Raw genomic sequence first — 22,121 nt, 5'->3', positions numbered from 1 at the left:
AATAGCTTAAAGCTTTATGTTTTTTCATTGCTGGTTCATATCTTCTTTCCCCCAGCTTGGATGGGTTATCTTGGCTACATATTAAGATAGTAAGAGTGGTACTAATGGTGTTATGCCTTAGATATGCTCTTTTTGAGGTTATAAAACAGGTATTTCTTACTCTGGCTCTGTAGGTGTTTTCTATATGAATCACTTGCTGTTCATATTCATGTACCAGGATGGCACTGTTAACTAAGTTTCATTTATGCTTGATGGTTGGTCAATGAAAGCTGATATGCTAAAAAGCTGTTGTGTGTTACTTATTCATACAGAAAAAGCTCATGTTATTTACTTATTCTAAAATATTTGCTTATATTTACAAATAAGTCTCTGTTGCAGCATTCCTGGTTGTAAATATACAGTTATGGCTACCGGCTTTAGAAAATAACCTTGCCTGGAGCAGTCAACCTTACTTTTGATAGCCATTTTGATAAGGTTAGGAACTGGGTTTTCCATACGGGACTGTTTTCGATTTTTAAGATTCTCTGAATTCTTAGAATTTTAATAGATCATATGCATTATTAATTACAGTTTTCCTACTACCCCCTGGCAACCAATGAAATTGTGTTCTCATAGTATTTAGCACCTGCAGTAGCAGATCTGTGGTTGACGAGGTTCTTATCTTATCATGATTGTTTGCATCAAGCCTAGACTGACATACAGTGGCAGAAACAGTTATGGTTTATGATCACACTAGCTAGATTCCCTTGGAGTCAATGAGAAGTTAGATCACTTCCTGTCATAATTGAGCTCTAAATTCAAAAAGCAATGTTTAAGGTTATAGCAGCACTTCAGCTAGCTTCAGCATATGCCTGTATGGTGGCCAGATATTTACTCAGAATTCAGGGTTACATTTTGGCCAGTATTAGCAAACAAGACAATGCAGGTTACATAAAAGTGCTTCAGAACTATATAATGAATTTATATCACAGGGCAGTTTGGATATGAAAATCTCACTGATTGTGTCATAATTATCATCACCAACCCCCTTTTTCCATTTCCTAATTGGGGTAGGGGTATTGTGTCAACTGTCACCATCGCACTTGATTCAATGCCACGCTTCTTTCTTCTGTAACAATCATGCCTGACTATCGCAAGTCTTCTCTCACACAATTCATCCATCTCTTTGCTGGACAGCCACCTCTTGCTTTTTTCATGCCTGTCCCTAATCTTCTTCTTCACTAAACTGTCTTCTGCTTTGCTGCACATGTGCTTGAGCCATGGTAATCTGTTGTTTTTGACCTTGCTGCAATTGGAGCTACTTGTGCTTCTGCTCTGATGCACTCTTTTCCTTGTTAGTACCACAGTGTACATCCTACTACCCATCTCAGGCACTTCATTTCCATTACCTCTAGCATCCTCAACTGCACTGGCTTCACTGCCCAGGTGTCTGTACCATATAGCAGTACTGGTTGCATCACTGTTTTGTACACCTTACATTTCAGCTTCTTTGGCATTCTTCTGTCACACACACACTATTCCTGAAACTCAGTGCCAGTTGGCTGCAGCCCCTCTGATCCTAGCTTTGACCTTCTTATTCAGACTTCCTCCCAAATATTTGAAGTTGTTAACCTGTTCTCTTATTTCCTTTCTATCTTAGTTCTCAACTTCTTCTGATTTTCCTATTTGCTTCTACTAAAACCATCTTATCTTTACTCAGTTTCATCTCAGGTGCCTTCAGAATTGTCTTCCATCCCCCTATCATTTGCTAAAATTCTTGTTCAGTCTGCCTGCAATGCCACATCATTTGCATACAGCAGCTTTGTTGCTTTGTTCCCTCTGACCTATTTGCTAATGCAGTCTATCACTAGTATGAACAGCGGTGGGCTCAGAGCTGAACACTGGTGCACACCCAGTCTCACTTAGAACCCCTTCTGTAAGCCCAAACACTGTTTGTACTTGTGTTATTGGGTCCTTGTACATAGCCTGCACTAATTTTACCAGTGTTTCTGGGACTTTGAACCATCACAGGATTGTCCTAATCAGCTTTCTTTGGAACTTGTCATATGTTTTCTCAAAGTCTAGAAATGCCCAGATGGACTTTTTCCCAATCTTTAGCTTCTTCACAGCTGTTTCACTAGAAGCGTCATGTCAGTTGTACAGCATCCTTATCCAAATCCAAACTGCTCATCTCTTACCTTACTTTCTGCTACTGTTCATATTTGTTTATCAATTACACTCAATAGATCTTTCATGCAGTGTGACATGTTTGATACCTCTATACTGCCCACATTTGTGAATGTCCCCTTTGCTCTTGTACCCTGGTACCAGAATGCTTATTCTCCAGTCATCAGGGATATGACATTCTCTCCATACAGCTGTGACTACCCTCTAGAGCCATTCTTCATTTTCCTTAGTTCTGTTCTTAATTCTTCTAGGGTGGGCTGCTCTTCTTCTTTCATTGAATGCTGTGTCTGGGGTAGTATAGCTTTTGTGGGGTTTTCTTCACTCAGAACTTGATGAAAGTACTCTGCTTTTGATACTCTGTGGACTGGTGAGAGGTTTGTTGCCCTTATACCTTAGGATGGGTGTCTGATGACTGTCTTTTTTATTTTTCTGTTTTTTCTTTGCAGCCTGATAAAAGTTTCTTTATACCATCTGCTGAGTACCTTTCCAGAAGGTGGTAGAGCATAAATGGGATTGAGCAAGAACAGAGCAAGATTTTGGCTAGGAAGTCTTTCAAACTGGTTTTAAATGACTGGAGGGAGAGTATTGTCCTGATGGATGCAGGTAATGAGCTCCAGGCCTTAGCAACATTCTATGAATACAGACCATGCCCAGCAGATTTGATAAGATTTGTAGACATAGTGGAGTTTTTGGTCAATGCAGCATAATGACCAATTGGGACATAGTTGTGTAGAATGGTTATCTAGTGCTGGACAAGCAGATTAATGCCAGATAAATTTATAGGTGGTAAAAAACTGTGTATATGTTAGTTGATGGGGTCGTTCTAACCAATTTAAGTTCTGAAAGGTATATTTACTGCAAATGTATCCACTTTATTATAATGTTCAAGTTTTGATTTTTGTGATGCCTGGAGGTTAGGGATGGGAATACAATAGGTGAGGGGAGGAGGTGAGTAGTGGCAAACATACTTTTAGTTGTGTTGGTGATAATGTTTTTGGCTCTGTAAAGCATATCTAGTTTTTGGTGAAAATTTTTAATGCAATTTTGTATATGAAGGTTAAATTTAAAAGTATCATCCATAATAATTATCCTGTATTAGAACTGAGAGTAGCACTTGAATAACTGACTTACACAAATGCATGTCTTATATGCAATCTAGATACAAAGTTTTGGTCCTTTATTATTAAGAGAGAGAGGATTTTAAGTTCTGCTTTTTAATGAGAGAGGGATTTGAGGAAAAAAAAGAAGTGCTTTTGTTTTTTTGGAGGGGGTTGTGCATGAGTTGTGAGTTTTAAAGCCATGTTTTAGTGGCTGTTAAAGCTTCCTGAGTATTTTTTTTGAGATGTGCCAGGTAGTTAGCTGTGCATATGATCAGACTGGCTACATCTGTTTATAAACATGCTGCTTCTAACTAGCAGACTGCACTGGATTTTCCTGTGGCTCTGCTAATAAACCTTTGGAAGGACTGTTAAGAGTTTATTCTACAGCTAGCCATGGGCCCTTTTCAAAGGGGTCTCAGCAGAAGATAACTGTGATGCATTTATCTGGTCTTCTCTTCAGACCTTCACCGGGCATTATTTGGAAGTTGGATTGCCTCTCAAAGTCAAGGGTGCTATCCCTTAAGGCAGACAAAACATTTGATTAATCCTTTCTTAGACTTGTTATACCTTGGGATGTTAGCCTCAACATTTGAGTACCATTGCAGTTTAATGGTAGAAAGAGGTTGTACAACCACTTTGACGACCTTGATGCTATATGCCTGGTCATTTTTTTTTTTTTACAATCCATAACTGACCATATTAATTTACATGCCAATCTGCTTTTCATTTATAATTCTCCATATCTCCCTCACTTGTTTATTAAACATCCACTATGTTTGCTGCTAACTGTATTCTCATTGTCTCTGACATTCTTTGTTAAAGTCATGCTTCACCATACCTCTGTTTAAATTTCCTAAATCTGAATGTATGACATTTGCCCATTGTTGCTCATCACACAGCATAGAATTCTTTACATTGCTGTACTCAGATCTGGTCTGTGCATCAATACAGATCTTTATTGTGGCTATTACGTGGTTAATTATGTTGGAATAACACAATGCAGGATAGTAGGTTTTTTTTTTTTTTTTTTTGCACAACCTTTTTTTCTCTTCACTCTTTACGTGATCTTCAAAACTGATATATCATGTATTTTCAAGCAGTTATATATGAAAAGACACTCATGGTATGGCATATTTTAGGATATGCTGGCATGTCATCATTATTTCTTAATAAATAAAGAGCACATGACAGGAGAGTTTCCACTTTTAGTACTATTGTCAAGGAAGTAGGGCAGTTGGTTACACAGGGACTGTAGTTATATTCACTAAAGGAAGAGACAGCAAAGAAGAAAATAACATAGTAAGAAAGCAGCTAGTACATAATATCACATTATGCCTTCAGAAGCATTCTAGTTCTAGGATGGATTGCAGTAATGCAATGTACTCACGTCTCCTCCTTGTTGAACAGTACTCCTGCCCATCCGGGCATGAATCCTGGGTCCCTAGTGAACCAAAGGATGATCAACAACACAAAGATGCTAAGAACAACAATTTCCCCAAAGAGCATGGGCCCCAACTTCTTGTGCTCTTCCTTGATCACCAAGTATGCCTTCTCTTCTTTTTTAGATGTCTTCTTTTTGCCACATCCAAAATTTTTCTTCAAGCTAAGAGTGAAGGAGAGGAAAGGTTTTTATTTAACTGACAAAAACTGTTGCTCAAACTCTCCTGCTAGAAACATGGAACATAGACTTAGCATTTTCTGATATAAAGCACAAACAACATTCAACATGCAGTTTAACTTTAGAAGGTGTTGGTGCTGATTTTAAATATGCAAAGAAGTTTAGGTCAAGCCAAAACAAATGGATAGATTAGTCTGCAGAAGCAAGCAAATGTCTTCCCTGTCCTTCTGAATATGATTGTACTTGTTGGTTATAAACGTAAGTAAGCATAGTGTTTATTCTAAGTGACTGCATTAATGCATGATAATCCTTACCACATAATTTGGCCAAACATCTGACATGCATAATGAAGTCTGGTCATCAGCATAATAGGGCAGTACTCTTCTTCAGTTCTGATGACAATATTGGGAAACAAGTAATCAATAGCTGGTCCAGGGAGGAGGAATAAGTTACTGGGTATGCCTCTTAGCTCTGCACCAGAGATGGATGTCACACCACTCCTGCACTGCCGACTTGTCTGTACAGTTTAAGGTCAATGATATACAGAGAGGAGATGCCATTTGATACTTAGTTGTTAAGAATGTAATGTCAAATTGCAACACTGGACAAGTATCCCTTATGACAGAATCCTCAGAGGGAAAAAGAGAACATTACTGTCTAAATCCAGCTATACCACCATAGCAACAACCATTCGCAGTGTTCCTGAATTGTTCTTTGACTGTCACCATTCACAGTGGTCCTGAATAGTTTCGTGCCAGCCACTATTTAAAGAAGCTGGTATAACGTCATTACATTTAATATCCAAACAGGTCCTAAATATCATCAGAATGGTCACCATTTAAAGAAGTTCTGAACAAATTTATTAAAATCATCATCCACATAGGTCCTAAAATGCAGGAATATATATCAGCATTTATCACAGACGAATTAACCTAAAAAGCTGAGATCTTAGCCCATCCCTGCATCTCAGTTCAACAACACAATACATCAGCAACAACAAGTTGCCAACTTGCACTTACATACAGTTAGTTGGGATTTAGAACATCTAATGTAAAATAGAGAGTACAGTAATGGGTTCACCCTCCAAATCCAATTTATTTTACATTATCAGCTATTCAGTTCCTACTTGATTTTAGATAAGTCAATGAAAATTAGCTACTAACTTGTGATAAATACCTACATCAGTGAATCATCTGTATAGAAAGCTCTGAATGATAATCTGATGAGTACAGTTTTGGGGTATCCATCAGAAAAATGCCTGCAAAAATGCATTTAAAAATGAGCAAAAAAGCATGTCTAACAGTACAAAGGAAATGTGTTAAGGTTTTGAGCTGCTGAGCTGACATAAGTTTGGAAGGATGTTATTCAAACCTTGATTAATGGTGGGAGCTGAGATGGGAGTTTCAAGTTAGAGTTTAGGTTCTGGTAGGGCTATTTAGTTTTACAGGGTCAGTGTGGGGAGGATTACTTAGAAACAGGAGATTGGGCTAATGAGAGTTCAAGCACATACTTTTTTGAGCAAGTTTCAGATTGCAGATGTATCATGAGCTACTAGCACATGACCACCTGTAGTAGACTAGCGCATTGCAATCATGCATGCAGGACAACATCTCAACATAAATCATTGTCCTGTACTCCAAAGCTGGCATATACCATTTATCCTGTTTATATTCATCAGATGAAAATACGAAATCCTGATGACAGATTATATCTGCTCCCTCACTGTCAATCTGCCATCACGAACAAGGCCTAGGGCATGGGAAATAGGAAATACACCCCGGGGATCACTTCTGTGTCTCTGCCCTACAGTGGCACAGAAAAATAACTTTCTTAGGTGGCATAAGCCAGAGAACCTTGTTGGCTAGGTTTAATTAGGCCCTTGGCTGATAACCTAGTACCTACCTATGAACTTATGAACCTATGACTACAAGAAACAAAATTCAGCAGGTGCCCCCCCCTTATGTAATCATAAGTGAGAGCATACAATGATGATATGAATGGACAGTGACATGTACTAGAATAGTGTCTGTCTTTCTTAGATATGTTACATTTTAAATGATTAGTGAACACCCAGTAAGGAATTAAATCCAGACAGTTTTTCAAGAATGAAAAATATATAGCACACCATTTTGACAAAAAGAGGGCATAACTGAATATCACCAACAACTCTCCTTACCATGACCTCCCTAAATGGCACCATATGCACAGTGAACAACAAGGGATCCAAAACAGAGCCTTAAAGATACATCAGATTCATAAGGGTAAGGACCCAAAGGATTTGAACTAGTTATCATATGCTGGGTATGTCCAGGGAGGTAAAAGGCAAACTATTCAAGGTCATGATAACTCACCATGCAGCTTCAACTGATTGATCAGAAACTTATGGTTTGCAGTATCAGAAGCCACTGAGAAATCAAGTAGGACCAAGACAGAATATTTATGGTGATTTCTCATCAACAGGTCATTAACTACTCTACAAGTATCCAATAAGCCAATAGATGTGAATATAGCTGTATGTAGGCCACATTTCAATAACCTTCACAACAATTAGGATGTTTGAGACAGGCTGATAATTCTCCAGAAAGTTAACATCCAAATGTGTCTTCTTGTGGACTGGGATAATTAACACCCATATTAAAACAAATGGAAAATTCCAAACCTCAATGAGAATGAATAATCCAAATAATAACATGTCCTAGTGAACTGAGACAAAATCTTAATAGCCTCATAAGGACAGGATCCGAAATGCAAGAGGTTGGAAACATACTTGAAACCACATGCATGAGCTTGTCATAGCTCAAATAATGAAACTCAGCCTAAATTAAGTTTGCTATCAACTTCAGTAAAAGTGCAATATCCATGAAGGAATCATGAGGATTGTTTTATCATGGAAATCTTGACTGCAGAAAAGCATGCAAACTGTTGTCAAACAAGCCCGTCTGCACAACCTGTCGACCACTCTTGAAAGAGTGCAGAGTGAAGTTGGATGATTGCATACATCACAGATCTCTTTAAACTCAAATGTTATTTTTTTTCCTAAAGATCTTTATCAGGTAGCAACCATAATGCTTATAAAACCACCAAAGTGCTATTAGAGTCACAGAGAGACTTCCAAAATTGTTTTAAGTAGAAAATTTGGAATATAATTTATTAACGCTCTTCACATTGACATACAGAAACATGCGTTTTCGTCCCTCTCCACCAGGACTTCATCAGACAACTATTTAATAAAACCTTGCCGATTTTATACTTTAATCAAAAACTAATTTTCCAATAAAATCATCCCTACAATTAAAAATCAAATTAAAATGCACCAATCCTATTTAACAACTCATGAATATTTAACTAAGCTAATACATATTCATGTATCTAGACTTGTGTGATCATTTAAAGACTCTTGTGAAACAGCTCCATCTAGTGTGCAAATCCTGCTATACCATACAAATTTCATTTTTACATTTACAAGAATAATAACAATTATAAAAATTGATTTACCCATTTATAACTTTGTATAACATTATGAATAAATATTATTAAGTTACTTATGAATAAATAATTAAATAAATAAGTTTAATTTATACATATTTTGTAATAAATATTAATATATTTAGATATTTAAATATTTAAAATGTATTAAAATATGTTAAAATGTTATTTTTGTTATTTACCAGGATCAATTCTTGTTGAGACTTCATTGATTTTTTCATACTTTATTAGCCTTTAACTTTAATAAAGGTTTCACAGAAACCATATCGTTAAGACCCGGTTTCCTACTTGCATCTAATCTCACTTGCCTCCAGAATGTCTTCCCATGGGCCCCCTCTTACATCCCGTTTGACTTGCTCTATTATAAACCATAAATAGTTAGCTTCCTTACAGTCTGTACAATGCTTATATAGAGCATTTGTCTCTTTAGACTTACTAATGTCATAAATGTGTTCATATATACGTCTTTTTAGGGACCTCTCAGTCTTTCCTACATAAAATGAAAAACATTTTTGACATATAGCTATATATACCACTCCTTGTGTATCACAATTATAGTAATCCCTTCCTCTTAATTTCATATTCCTACTTATAATACTGATCTCTTCTACATTCATTATGTACGGACATTGTTTGCACCTTCCACATTTGAAGGTGCCTTTCTTCCTATAACATTTTTCTCTGTTATTCATTGTTTTACTTTCAAACATGTTACGTATACATATTGGATTCTTATATATAACAAGGGGTGTCATATTTTTAATTTCTTCCATATCAGTGAAGGATATAAATTTCTCCCATTCCCTGTTTATTACACTTTTTATATTCCTATTAATGAAATTGAACTCTACTATTAATCTTTTTTGTATATTTTTATCATTCCCTTTTCCACACTTGTTTTCATTCAAATTCATATTTTCCTTTATTCCTTTTATGGGTTGAAATCTGTCCTTCCTACCAATCTCAACTTCTTTCCTTATGTCCCGAATGAACTCAATTGGATAGCCCCTTTCTAGGAACATAGTTTCTAATTTATCACATTCTTGTATGAAATCTATGTCCCTACTTGTCATCCTTGAACCCCTCACAAACTGTCCTTTAACTATATTTTTCTTACAATGTGAGGGGTGGGAACTATTATAATGCAGGTAGGAATTACAATATGTAGCTTTCCTGAAAACCTTAGTTTAAAATTTTTGGTCTATTTTAGTAACCTCTACGTCTAAATAATTTAAAATGTCCCTATTTATAACATATGTAAACTTCAAAAAATTAGTAGACAAACTGATGTATTCAAAGAACTCATGGAATTTTTGTATTCCTCCAGTCCAGAAAATCACTATATCATCCAAGAATCTGTGGTATAGTGTCCAATATTTATTAAAACTGGAATTAATGACATACTTTTCTTCCCATTTTGAAAGAACTATATTCGCATACGTTGGATGATTGCATACATCACAGATCTCTTTAAACTCAAATGTTATTTTTTTTTCCTAAAGATCTTTATCAGGTAGCAACCATAATGCTTATCCAGAGCAAGTTTATTATTGAGAATATGCATTCCATCTAAATTTCCCTCTAGTCTCTGCCCAAATGTATGCATCAACCCCAAGCTCGTGATCAAACCACTGTTCTTGTTCTTGTACTGCAGACCTAAGCCATATACTTACTGAGACAACCTGCTCCAAAACATCAGTAAATGCATTATTATATGCTATCACCAGCACAACTGAACCATCAGCACTAACATCCTCTAGTAGATGATCTGTGAAATGGCCAAGGATATTGGAATTTACAGCATTTGCATCTCTGTGTTTGACTAGGCCAACTTCACAATGCCTGAACAGTAGATGGTCAAACCTAAAGTGAACTAGGTGATGGCCTCACTAGGAGACAGCCTCCATCAACATGTTTATGGTTTTATGACCAAGCTGGAAGATTAAGTCCAATGAATTTTCAAATTTCTAATTAGCAGTGGAAGCAACTTGAATGTAGCTGAAACTTTATAATAACCATAAAACTTCCATGGCCAGATCACAAGTCTTGTAATTGATCCTGGTATTAAAATCCCCAAGATCAACCATCCAGGAGATTCACGAAGTAGACCAAGGAATAGCTCTGAGATCCAGTGCAGAAATTCATGCAGGTAACCTTGTCAGTTGTACACAAAGAGGAATTTGCAGCTCACTCCTGCACTCTGACTGAAGGTGTTAGATTTCCCAGCCTCCACATTTATCAGTTCCAGACCTGTTGGATAACAGATGGCCACACCAATACTAGCATTTCCCCAGCTAAGGCTGTAAGTAACATGGTGACATGGAAGAATGCAAGACTCAAGGCAAGACTGTGATTATTTGCCTAGTCAAGTTTCCATGATAAATGCTTGGTTGATCCTGTGGAGCAAATATGATATAATGCTAGGCTTGTTCTTGACCAAACTGTCATTGCACAACACTGTCATTCTAGGGGGACAGGTCCTGTGTATTGGTCATAGATGAAATCCAACTCCTGAGATACCATTACAAGGCAGATACACCTCTGCCTCCTTGTTGATTTACCCTAAGGCAGTGCTGTTTCATCCTAATTTCTTCACATCCCTCTAGATCTGAAAAAATAAAATGGATCCCCTCCCAACTCCAGCTCTATGATTCTTTGCTTGCCCTCACTTACATATTAAGGGAAACTGAAGTTGAAAAAGCAGAGAGCCATAAGGGCAAAGAGCTAGAAAGAAGTCCCTATGATAAAAGAGTTTCACGAAAAAATGAATGACAATTATGTAACAGCAAGGTAACCTACATTGAAAACTAATAATATGCATGTAGACAATAGCAGCATATAACAAAATATAAAATAAAATATAGCAGAGAGAGAAAGATACCCTGGAAATGAATGCAAATAAAATTTGGTATGATAACATTTTAACTGAAGCCAATATCAGTAATGGTATTATACATAGCACAAAAGCATGTCCTGTAGGTGCTAGATTGTACAGCAACCAACCAAGAGGACAAGTAGTTTAGGAAAAACCTGAAGTCTGAAGACAGAACAATAAAACTCATAAAAGGTCACAAAAATGCAAATCTTATTTTAAAACTGTGCTATGTAGAATTACAGCATAGTAAAGAAAAATATAGGTGTTAAGTGTTTAAACACAGGAAACGTATAATCCATAAAACTCCAACAGTGTAAACACTGACCCAAATTCCACTGTTATTAAATCCACCAGTGAAAAGAACCTAGAGAGAAAAGCTCTGCCAAAACTTAGTTGCATTTACACATAAGTTATGGATAATGCACTGAACAATGACATCTGTTACACCCAAGTTGATAGCAAACTGACTTTTGACCACCATATTGCCTCCGTTGCACAGAAAGCTTTCTATGTGGCCCATCTTATTAGTAAGGGTATCTCATCCAGGGATAAGGAGGCCATAACATCCATGTATTCTTCCCTTATAAGACCAGTTTTTGAGTACAATGCCCCTTTCGGCATGTACTTCAGAAAGCACATGCAGCAGCTGGAGAGACCCCAAGGTTACTCACCAGGGAAATCCAGTGCATAAAACATCTACCCTACACATATAGGCTAAAAACCCTGTCCCTCTACTCAATCTCATACAGACTCCTCAGGGGTGACATCTGTCTGGCATACAAAACAATCTCAGACCCCGGCTTGATAGCACTGCTGCATATCCACAAGCAAAGCTCCACTCAAGTAACCCACACTCATGACCTCAACCTGGTCTGTAACATCAATAGGACTTGTTGGCAGGACAGATTTGTGCCCCAGAGACTCCCCCTTCTGTGGTATTGACTCCCTCTCCACGTCAAGCAGACTACCTCATTAACCCTTTTTAAGCGCAACCTGGATAACTGGATGGGGAACAGAAAATACACTCGTGGGATTCCACCCGTGTCCCTGCTAGACAGAGGCATTGGATGCTGACTTGTCAGAACATGGGCTAAATTCTTTGCTAGGCTTGTAGGGGCCTTGGGGCCAATAGCCTAGTAACTTACTATGATCCTATGATCCTATGATCCTAAACAGTAAGTAATGTTTACATTCATGAGTTATAAGATACTTGGCTATTAGAGTGTAGTATGGATAGAGTCTATACGATTGTAGATCATTTGAGTTTAACAATAAATTGTGTTGGAGTACAGGGTTATAAAAATAACAGGAATTATTAAGATGGGATGAAAAACTGAAAGAGAAAGAAAGTGTTATGTGGTTTTATAAGCTGAATTAGTAAGGGGATCTGAAGGTAGCACAGAGAAAATAAACTGTACAGTAATTAAGAAAATGGTTGTACCATAGGTTCATAGGTTCATATGTGTGTACTAGGCTAATGGCCCTGGAGCCTTTACAAGCCTACCCCATAGGATGATAACCTTGCCACCCGAACTTAGTTCCCAGTACCTCTGTTGAGTAAAGCCACTGGAGTGATCCCTGGGGTGAATTTTCTATTTCCCATCCACTCATCAAGATTTCTCTTGAAGAGGGCCAGTGAGGTGCTCTGCTTAACATGTATGGGAAGTCTATTCCATAGCATGGGCAGTCTCTGGGTTATGAACCTGTCTCTCCAGCATGTTCTGTTGATTTTGGCATTGAGGTTGAGGTCTCTGGAGCCTGTGGTGCAGAGGGATTTGGATTTCTTTAGATGTAACATTTCTAACAGAGCTGGGTCAGACATGGCTTTGCAAGTCAAGCAGAGATTGCCTCTAAGTAGGTGATATGAGACAGAGAATAGCTGGAGTTTTTCTGAGTCTGTCCATAAAGGACAAGTGTTTCAGGTTTAGGATACTCTTTGTGAGGTACTTTTGCGGCCTCTCCAGTTGTTGCAGGTGATTAGTGAGGTACATGCAAATGGGGCATTGTACTCAATGACTGTCCAAATGAGGGAAGAGTAGAGGGAGACAATGACCTCTTTCTTCCTGGATGCAAAACCCTTAGTAATGAGATGTGCCACACAGAAGGACTTTCTGACCACAGTGGCAATGTGGTGGTCAAAAGAGAGGTTGCTGTCAACCTGTGTTAAAAGATCTCTTATAATGCCTTCTGTGTTCAGTGGACTACCATCGATGTGGTAATTCATGGGAACCAGGTTTTTTCCCAAAGGGGATGACAACACATTTTTTTTGGCATTGAGTTTAAGGCCGTGGTTCTGACACCAGTCGTTGGTCTCAGTGAGGCCTTTCTGTAGGATGTCAACATCACTCAGGGAGTTAGTAATAGCAGCCAACTTACAATCATCTGCAAACTTTGTCAGCCAGAGTCCTTCATGTTGGCCTGGACTTCAGAGAAGTAGATACCAAACAGGAGAGGACCCAGGACCGAACCCTGGGGGACTACACTTGTGACTGGTCAGCAGTCTGACTTGGAGTCAGCTACTTTCACACTGTGGGTTCTACCTGTGAGCCAGTTTGCAACCCACCTAGTGATATAGGGGTTAATGTCCAGCTTACTGAGTTTTTCTACAATCCCTGAGTGGGGAATGGTATCAAAGGCCTTGGCCAGATCAAGGTAGGCTGTATGAACCACCTTGCCTTCATCCACATCTCTAGTGACTGACTCAAAGAAGTTGACCAAGTTGAGCAGGCATGATCTACCCTTCACAAAACCAAACTGTGTGGGATCCAGAGTTTGGAGATTCCATATATCCTTGTTTATTAGGTCCATGATGATGCATTCCATAGCTTATGAAATAGCTTATTAGAATCATCAGGCTAATGGGGGAATAGTTCCCAGGGTCTGTAGTTGCTCCTCATTTGTGGAAAGGGATGACTGTAGCAGTAGGGACAAAGCCTGAGGCGAGGCTGTGATTGAACAGGGCACACATGTGAGGTGCCAGTTCACTCTGTAGTTCATGTAGAACACAGTCAGAGATATTCTCAGGTCCCATAGAAGCTGTATTCTTGGCCTTGGACAATGCTGTTTTAACCTGTAGAAAGGCTGTAGGAGGGGAAATTGCATAAGTAAAAGGATAATGATGTTAGGTGTAAGTGGAAGGTAGGCTATGTTAATATTTTATTGTTAGTTTAGGGTAGTGGAGGATAATGAGATTCATAAAAGAATGAGAAGAGAGTAAAGTAGTATGTAGGAGAGGATTGGAATGTGCATTTTTGACTAGGAGATAATTAGATTAAAGATGTGAGGAAGGAAGTTGGAGCTCATAGTAAGGTATCTTAAGCTGGTGATGAGCATGAGCATGACTAAAGCTGGTTAAGGTATTGTCTGACCTCAGTTTTATAGCCTGGTATTATACCAACTATTTTTACTCTTGGAGGGATGGTGTTCCACAGTTTGGAGACATAACAGGATTATATCGAGGAGCTAAAGTGCAGGACAGTGATATGTTCAGTTAATGTAGTTGCTTGCAAACTTAGCAATTGTATTCTAAAATTACTCCAGTGTAGCTAGCTGAGAGGAGTATAGGTTAGTCACAACTGACAAGGCATACAGGAGAATAGGGAATAGATAGGTTTGAGCTACAGTCTTACATGCATAGTCTGATAAAAATGTTTACTTATAAAGAAGTCCTAGTTTAATCTTGGATATGATGTCCTTTTCAATTTTCCTTAACTTATGGGTACTAGATCTGACTCGGCCACATATCTCAGACTTACAGATCTAACTCTTGAGCTCCTCCTTCTACCCATAATGCACCAGCTAGCCTACAATACCCCAGATCTCATTTGTTGCCATCTCGCACAGATGTTGAGCCTCTCTCAGAAGCCTTTTTAATTGCTTGAGCATTTGTGAGTATTTTTTCATTAGGAAATCTTATCCACTTAACTTTCTCTATATCCTCCCTTTTTATCTCTGTAGCTTTTTGGAGTTTCTACTCATTAGCCCTTTTTACTTCACTTTTTCTACCTTGTTAGGTATACTTGTCGCATACAATTGTTGGTACATCCTTTCCTTTACTTCTGCTTCTTTTCCTACCCTGAGTAGGGTAACTACCCATACCATTGTTGGTAGTTTTGCTGTTTAAAGAAAAAACTTTCCTCTCTATCCTTCTTCTTTTCCAAAACTATGGCTGAGAAGCCAACAGGATTTAAAAAATGCACTTCCTGTGGGCATAAAATTCCAAATTCTAATGCCTACAGGGAGTCTGTTTATTGTCTATGAGCTTGCTTGAGCATTTGTGAGTATTTTTTTCATCAGGAAATATTATCTAATTAACTTTCTCTATATCCTCCCTTTTTATCTCTGTAGCTTTTTGGAGTTTCTACTCATTAGCCCTTTTTAACTTCACTTTTTCAACCTTGTTAGGTATACTTGTTGCATACAATTGTTGGTACATCCTTTCCTTTACTTCTACTTCTTTTCCTACCCTGAGTAGGGTAACTACCCATACCATTGTTGGTAGTTTTGCTGTTTAAAGAAAAAACTTTCCTCTCTATCCTTCTTCTTTTCCAAAACTATGGCTGAGAAGTCAACAGGATTTAAAAAATGCACTTCCCTTGGGCACAAAATTCCAAATTCTAATGCCTACAGGGAGTCTGTTTATCGTCTATGAGCAGCACACTACAATACTAATTGTGCTATCTGTGCTGTCTTTAATTCTAGGGTGATTGCTGATAGGAGGAACTAGTTGGTCCTTAAGGAAATACTACTCCCTTCTTCGTCTTCCTTATTCAGGGCTCAACCCAAAGCAAACATTCTAAAGCTCTGTTAGATCCTAGAAAGAGATCTCCTCTACTGTGTCTGAAGACTCCTTCTACCTCTTTGACTTTGGAGCATCAACAGAAGAGGCGATGATCTTCAGATCCTATTTCCTCAGATCCAGAAAAGGAAAACTTTGGATTCTAAGACCTTGGATCTGATAATTGCATCAAGTAAATATCTGATACAGCCCTTGGATCTGAAAACCTTAGATCCTACCTCTGGTACTTCAAAGACTCTCAGAACTCACTCCCCCAAGTTCATGATCAGTCTTGTGTCTCCTCGGCTCCATTCCCCCTTTCTGCAAAGTACTCCAAGGAAACACTCTAAGCCACAGTCCACTACCTCGTCTGTCAGGTCCTCCAGAAATCTCTCTGTGGCCGAACTGGAAAGGATTATGAGGAAGTTCCTCAGAGCTCAGATTCAGATGGGGGATATTCTGTCTCCATTTCCCATCAAATCCATGAGCCTCCCTTCTACTTCCCATGTAGTAATATCTCCGTGTCTGCTTTCCCCTATGGCATCCATCTCCTTGTATTCAACAAGCCTGAGAAAATCGGTGTCAGAGGGTTACTTCTTCAACTCTGACAGTTCCCTGACTGGTTCTGCTCCTATCCTTGGATCAGGATGAGTCCTGGAGCCAAAGCATTGATATAGGATCTGGGAGATTGGGATGTACTCTGATGTTGTTGGAGCTGTCTTTGCCCCTTGGACCCCAGGCACTAGATAGCTCAGGTCTGGCTACCTTCTTGAGGCATAGATTGGCTATTAAACATTTCCCTCTGATAACTATGAAGTACATGTTTGAGCTTTTAAAGGAAATTATCAGTTTTATACTTTGAGTGTTTACCAGTAAAGTAATGTTTTGGTCAGACATACTAAAATTTTTTTTGTGAAATAAATTTAAATTAATAAATGTTAACAAAACTAAGATCCGCACTAGCCATGGAATGAAAATCATTCCTAATCTGATGGATAAACCTAAGTCCATCAGATTATCACTCATACCTTGACAATCCAGAACATCTGAGCTCCATAAATTGAATTATCATATGGAGAATATTTGTAATAGGAATAAGCAATATTTATATTATTTTGAACAGATACAGTACTATTGTAGATTAGACATAATTCTAATACAATATAAATGTCTACTTATTGTATAAGCAATTAATATTGAAGAAAAGATAGATGACAAGCAATTCAATCATAGTAAAGTAGGATGTATCATATATAAAACCTCAGTAAAAGATTATAGCACACACTTATTTAACATATTCACTCTTATTGATGAAGTCTTTCAAAACTTATTACTTAATATAAATAGATGGTAACAATATTTATACTTAATGTTTATAATACTATGTACTTTACTGGATATATCAGAAGTTACATTTCATTGTTTGCCAGCATTTAAGTAATCATTTTGTTGCTAACTTACTTAAAGCATCAAGTTTGTTTTATGTGAACATTGATGAAAGTTAGTGCATTTTAATTATCAGTGCAGCCCTCTTCCCCCATTTCTTACACATAAGGATTTTCATACCTGTCATTTCTTATTATAAAATAAGTGAAATTATAGATTAAAAACAACAAATTCACTTATTATGATTAATGATTACAAGTTCCCTTTCCATATTCATAAATTGCCATTTTATGACATATACGGAAAGTGTTTAGATTTAAATGGCAACATTCTATTTTGTATAATCAGCAAAGGTTAAACTGAGTGATTATTGTCAATTTAATACAATTTATTCAGAATGTGATTGTTACATTCTGTGATATTCCTAGTTCAGGCTTCTATTGTTTCCCTTGAACAACTTTGTCAGTTTGATGTTGTGTATAAAACATTAGTTACCTTGGTAACAGCTTAAGGATTATGCATGGTCAAGATGGGTTACAAAACCACAGTTCAAGTTAAAGCAATTACATGATTTGTTATGCACATGTACTTATATGAGAAAATCACCATGCTTCCCATTGATGTTCAATATAGTGTATGCCATTTATGACAAGTTAAAACAGTAGTGTTATATACACAAGCCCATGTTATTAAACTGAGTGTCTATTGTCAATTTATACTATTTGTTCAGAATATGATTGTTACATTCTATGACATTTCAAGTTCAAGCTTCTATTGTTTCTCTTGAATAACTTTGTCAGTTTCATGTCATGTATAAAACATTAGTTACCTGGGTAACCACTTAAGTATTCTATATGGTCAAGATGGGTTACAAAAACTACAATTCAAGTTAAAGCAATTGCATGAATTGTTATGCATATTTACTTATATAAGAAAATCATCATGCTTCCCCTTGATGTTCAAAGTAGTGTATGTAATTTATGACAAGTTAAGACAGAAGTGTTATTGTACACAAGCCCATGTTATTAAATCCTGTCTTTAATATCTAAATCAGCAGACTGCTTCATCTTATATGGCGATTATATATTTTATATCTTGATTTACTAAAAAATCATACTTTACATAACTATTGTGTGTGTTTTTTTTTTTTTTTTTTTGCTGTTGCTTAATTATTTGAGAGACCACAAGCTGTAATGCTTATTCTTATTATTAGCTCCTTCCAAGCATGTTTATACAGTCCATAGACTTTAAATTATGAGACCCTTCTAGTTTCTTATTTGTTATAAGTATATTTCCATCCTTACATACACACATAGCAGTACTTCAAGCATGGGCAACAATGTCCATCCAGTTTTGTCAGAATACCATTCACTAGTTCTTGTGGTGTGTTTCCAAGCTGTTCTTAAAATATCCAAACCTATATTTGTCCTGTTCCATTTTACCAGCCTGTTCCATGCAGTGGCCACTCTGTCAGTGAACCACTCAATACACCTTCCATTCTCACGGATATTTCTATGAAGGAAATAAATCTCATGACTCTCTAGCACTTCCTGGCAACCCCAAACACCCCTAAAATCAGCTATCCCCATATGCTCAACACATCCGAGCAAGCTCACCTCTCAGACCACTGCAAAGTGTACTGCACAAGACCAAGTGCTCTTAGTCTTTCACAATAACTTAGACTTCCATTCTTATGTAAGTCCTTAATGTGTTTGGACCAAATACATTTTAAATATAAATTGCGCTTATTATTTTTTTTATCAAGAATCAACTTAATGAACTAAACAAAGTGTTGGGAGGCCATCAATATGTGTACATGTGGTTTAAAACAGCTCCTTTACTATATATATATATATATTTTTTAAAACCAAAAACTTCATTGCCGAGAATCATCTCGGAGGCTCCTCAGAGCCATTAAGCATTATCGTCACTCTGTCTCCATTACCATAGCAACCTGGGAGTGTCTGTTTCTGTTAGTGTGTCTGTGTACTGCATACCAGAGGCTCACGATGCACCTGAAGCAAAGCTTCACTTCACTGCACCATCAAGCCTACATTCCCTCCCTTTCAGTGAGACAGCAGCCAGGAAAAGAACGGAGAACAAACAGACCAAAAAAAAAAAATCCTCCCAACAAGCCACCAAAACAGGAGATAATGCATTCTTCCAGCCTTCCCACCTCTCACTCAGCAGATGTATAAACAAACTACTGTCTGCCAAAATATCCCAAATCACAGTTTTTTTCCACCCATGGATAGGCTAAAACACCAAATGTCTCTTCCTAATACACAAGCATCAGTAAACCTCGATCACAAGCTGCAACCCATAGCTTCCTGGAAACAAAAATGGCAACTTACAACAGCTGCCAGACACACCTGCATCCACACACACCATGTTAGGCTTAATCAAACATCACTTGAAGCTTTGATACCTACCATAATTGATATTAACTATGTTTAGACAGAATAATAATGACATTTGTACTAGTTGCCAGACACGGCTACATTCCTTGAGTTGTTTATATTCAGTGACTCAATATATCTCCAAGTTACGTGACAGGAATTTTTTTGTATATATCCATCAAAAATTAATATTTATGTAGGTTAGTAGTTTATCTATAGATTTCTGACATTTTAAACATGAAAATAACATTTTCCTATATTATTATACTAGTTTATGGAGCTCTTAAAATTCACTGCTCTCAGTTGGTCATCTAGGCTCCACCCTTTGAGGCATGGATTGGGACAGAGTTGGAGTTTGTCTGCTTCAGACGTTTTGGTTCTGATGCGACCATCCATGGCTTCTCCTGGTCTCTCTGCCTTCAAGATAGTGTAGAGGGTTTTCTCTAATCCAAAAGACCCACTCTCTCTTTCTTCCTTGGATCCTACATCTGTTACCCCTGCAGGTCCAAGCTTTGATCCCATCAGACCTGTTTCACTGGGAAAATTAGTACCAACTAACATCCAGACAGTTCCCTTATAGGAACTTCCCCTCTCTTCAGACAGCTTCCCAGAGCATCCCACTGAAGAGGTTCCCTGTAAGAAACATGCAAAAGGAGGAACACAGATTCCCCTTTGGAATCTCTTATAGAGGATACCAACTTCAACAAAGGGGAAGGGTCACCACCTGATGATGTCTCATTCAGAGACATTTCAGAAAGTCTTAAGCAGAAAGGTAGTTGGTCCTCAGATACTCCTTCCCCAGAGGAGTTAGTATTTTTGGAAGCTTTTGGTTCTGCCCCATCTATGTCTTGGGTGACTCCCCAGCTAATGAGCTTATCAACCTAATCTCTCATTGGGTATGGAAAAAAACGGACTCTGTCGAACCAGTCCCCCAAAATCCAGACAAGATTTTGGCACCACAAAAGAAAAGACCCCATTAGAGCAAAAAAGTTGCTGTTGATGCTGTGGTTGTAGTGGCAGCCACAAAAAATAGATAGCTGTGTAGAGCTCCTCTGTCCATACCCCTAACAGAGAGTCAAGGGCATTGGACAGATTTGGAAAGAGCATATTTGCTTCAGTGACCTTTGCCTTGAGGTCCCTGAATTATTTGTTGCACTTTACAAGCCTGCAGAGGGATTTGACTAAGGAGCTCTCCAAATCCCTTTCAGAGTCCATGTCTGTGGAGAATTATAAAAGATCATCCTCACAACCAGCCATTCTATTATTCATTTCCAGTGCATCCATGAGGTTGATATCCCATGCTGCAGAGGATACCTCACGGCCTGCCGGTTCAGACATTGCCAACCAGAGACATGCCTGGATGCGGTTATGCGACATTTCAGAGGCTTTTAAGTCTTCCTTCATTAATGCTCTTTTTTTATAGAATGTCCTTGTTTGGGTCTTCTGTTAAAGAAATGTTCTCCTGCAGTGAACAGGAAGAAAAGACTCTGTCTGCCGTAAGGATTTGCTTTTCTACTCCTCAACAATCCTTCACCCGGAATCAAAGATGGGGCAAGAAAATGTGGCTTTGGAAATCCCAGGGTAATTTCCAAGACTCACATGGGGGCAACTTCTCTAGGGGAAGATGAGGAAGTGCAAATGGAAGATGTCATCCTCATGGCAGGGGGGTTCACAAAACCTGGGTGTCCAAGCACTTCCAGACAAAAGAGTCATCCAGGAGGTCCTACCAGACCAAAGAAGATTCTGAATTTACTCAAGGTACTTTTTAGTGCCAAAGAAGAAAGGGAACCTGAGACCAATTTTGGATCTAAGCAACCTGAACCAATTTGTGAGGAGATCAAAATTCCAAATGGTCATGGTTCAGTCCATTCTGTCCTTTTTGCACATGGATGATTGGATGTGCTCAACAGATCTTCAGAAGGCATACTATCACGTTAAGATGATAACAGATGCTATTGAAGACATCTGCACTTTTGGTTGAGAGCCAGCCACTATCAGTTCAGAGCCCTGCCTTTTGATCTCATCACAGCCCTGATGGTATTTACCAAGTGTATTCCATTGATAGAAGCTCACCTGAGACTGCTAGGATTCTGAGTGTTTCCATATTTAGAAGACTGGCTCCTCACTGCCCCAACCAGGCACCTCCTATAACAATCCAGGGACCATTTGCTCCAGCTTTGTCAAGCATAGATATTACAGTCAAGTCAACATCTTCAAATCCAAACTACAGTTGGTACAGAGCCTGGAATACATTGGTGTCCAGTTTAACAGTAAGTCAGATTTGCTTCTCTGCCTGCTCATTGTATAGATACAA

The 22,121-nt window shown here is 38.1% G+C and overlaps 1 protein-coding gene across 1 annotated transcript in view; it reads right to left on the bottom strand.

Annotated features, from left to right (window-relative positions):
• Positions 1–22,121, bottom strand: part of SLC13A2 (solute carrier family 13 member 2) — a 688,970-nt gene that overhangs the window by 349,294 nt on the left and 317,555 nt on the right. The window contains exon 6 of the mRNA XM_044054394.1: positions 4,654–4,869. Coding sequence (XP_043910329.1) covers positions 4,654–4,869 — 216 coding nt within the window. The remainder of the gene's footprint in view (positions 1–4,653; positions 4,870–22,121) is intronic.

The sequence above is a fragment of the Protopterus annectens genome, chromosome 13.part0 (genome assembly GCF_019279795.1).
Source record: "Protopterus annectens isolate FY-2018-M chromosome 13.part0, PAN1.0, whole genome shotgun sequence".
Lineage (NCBI taxonomy): Eukaryota > Metazoa > Chordata > Ceratodontiformes > Protopteridae > Protopterus > Protopterus annectens.
Note: the sequence above shows the minus strand (reverse complement) of the source record. Positions and strands in the feature narration are given on the sequence as shown.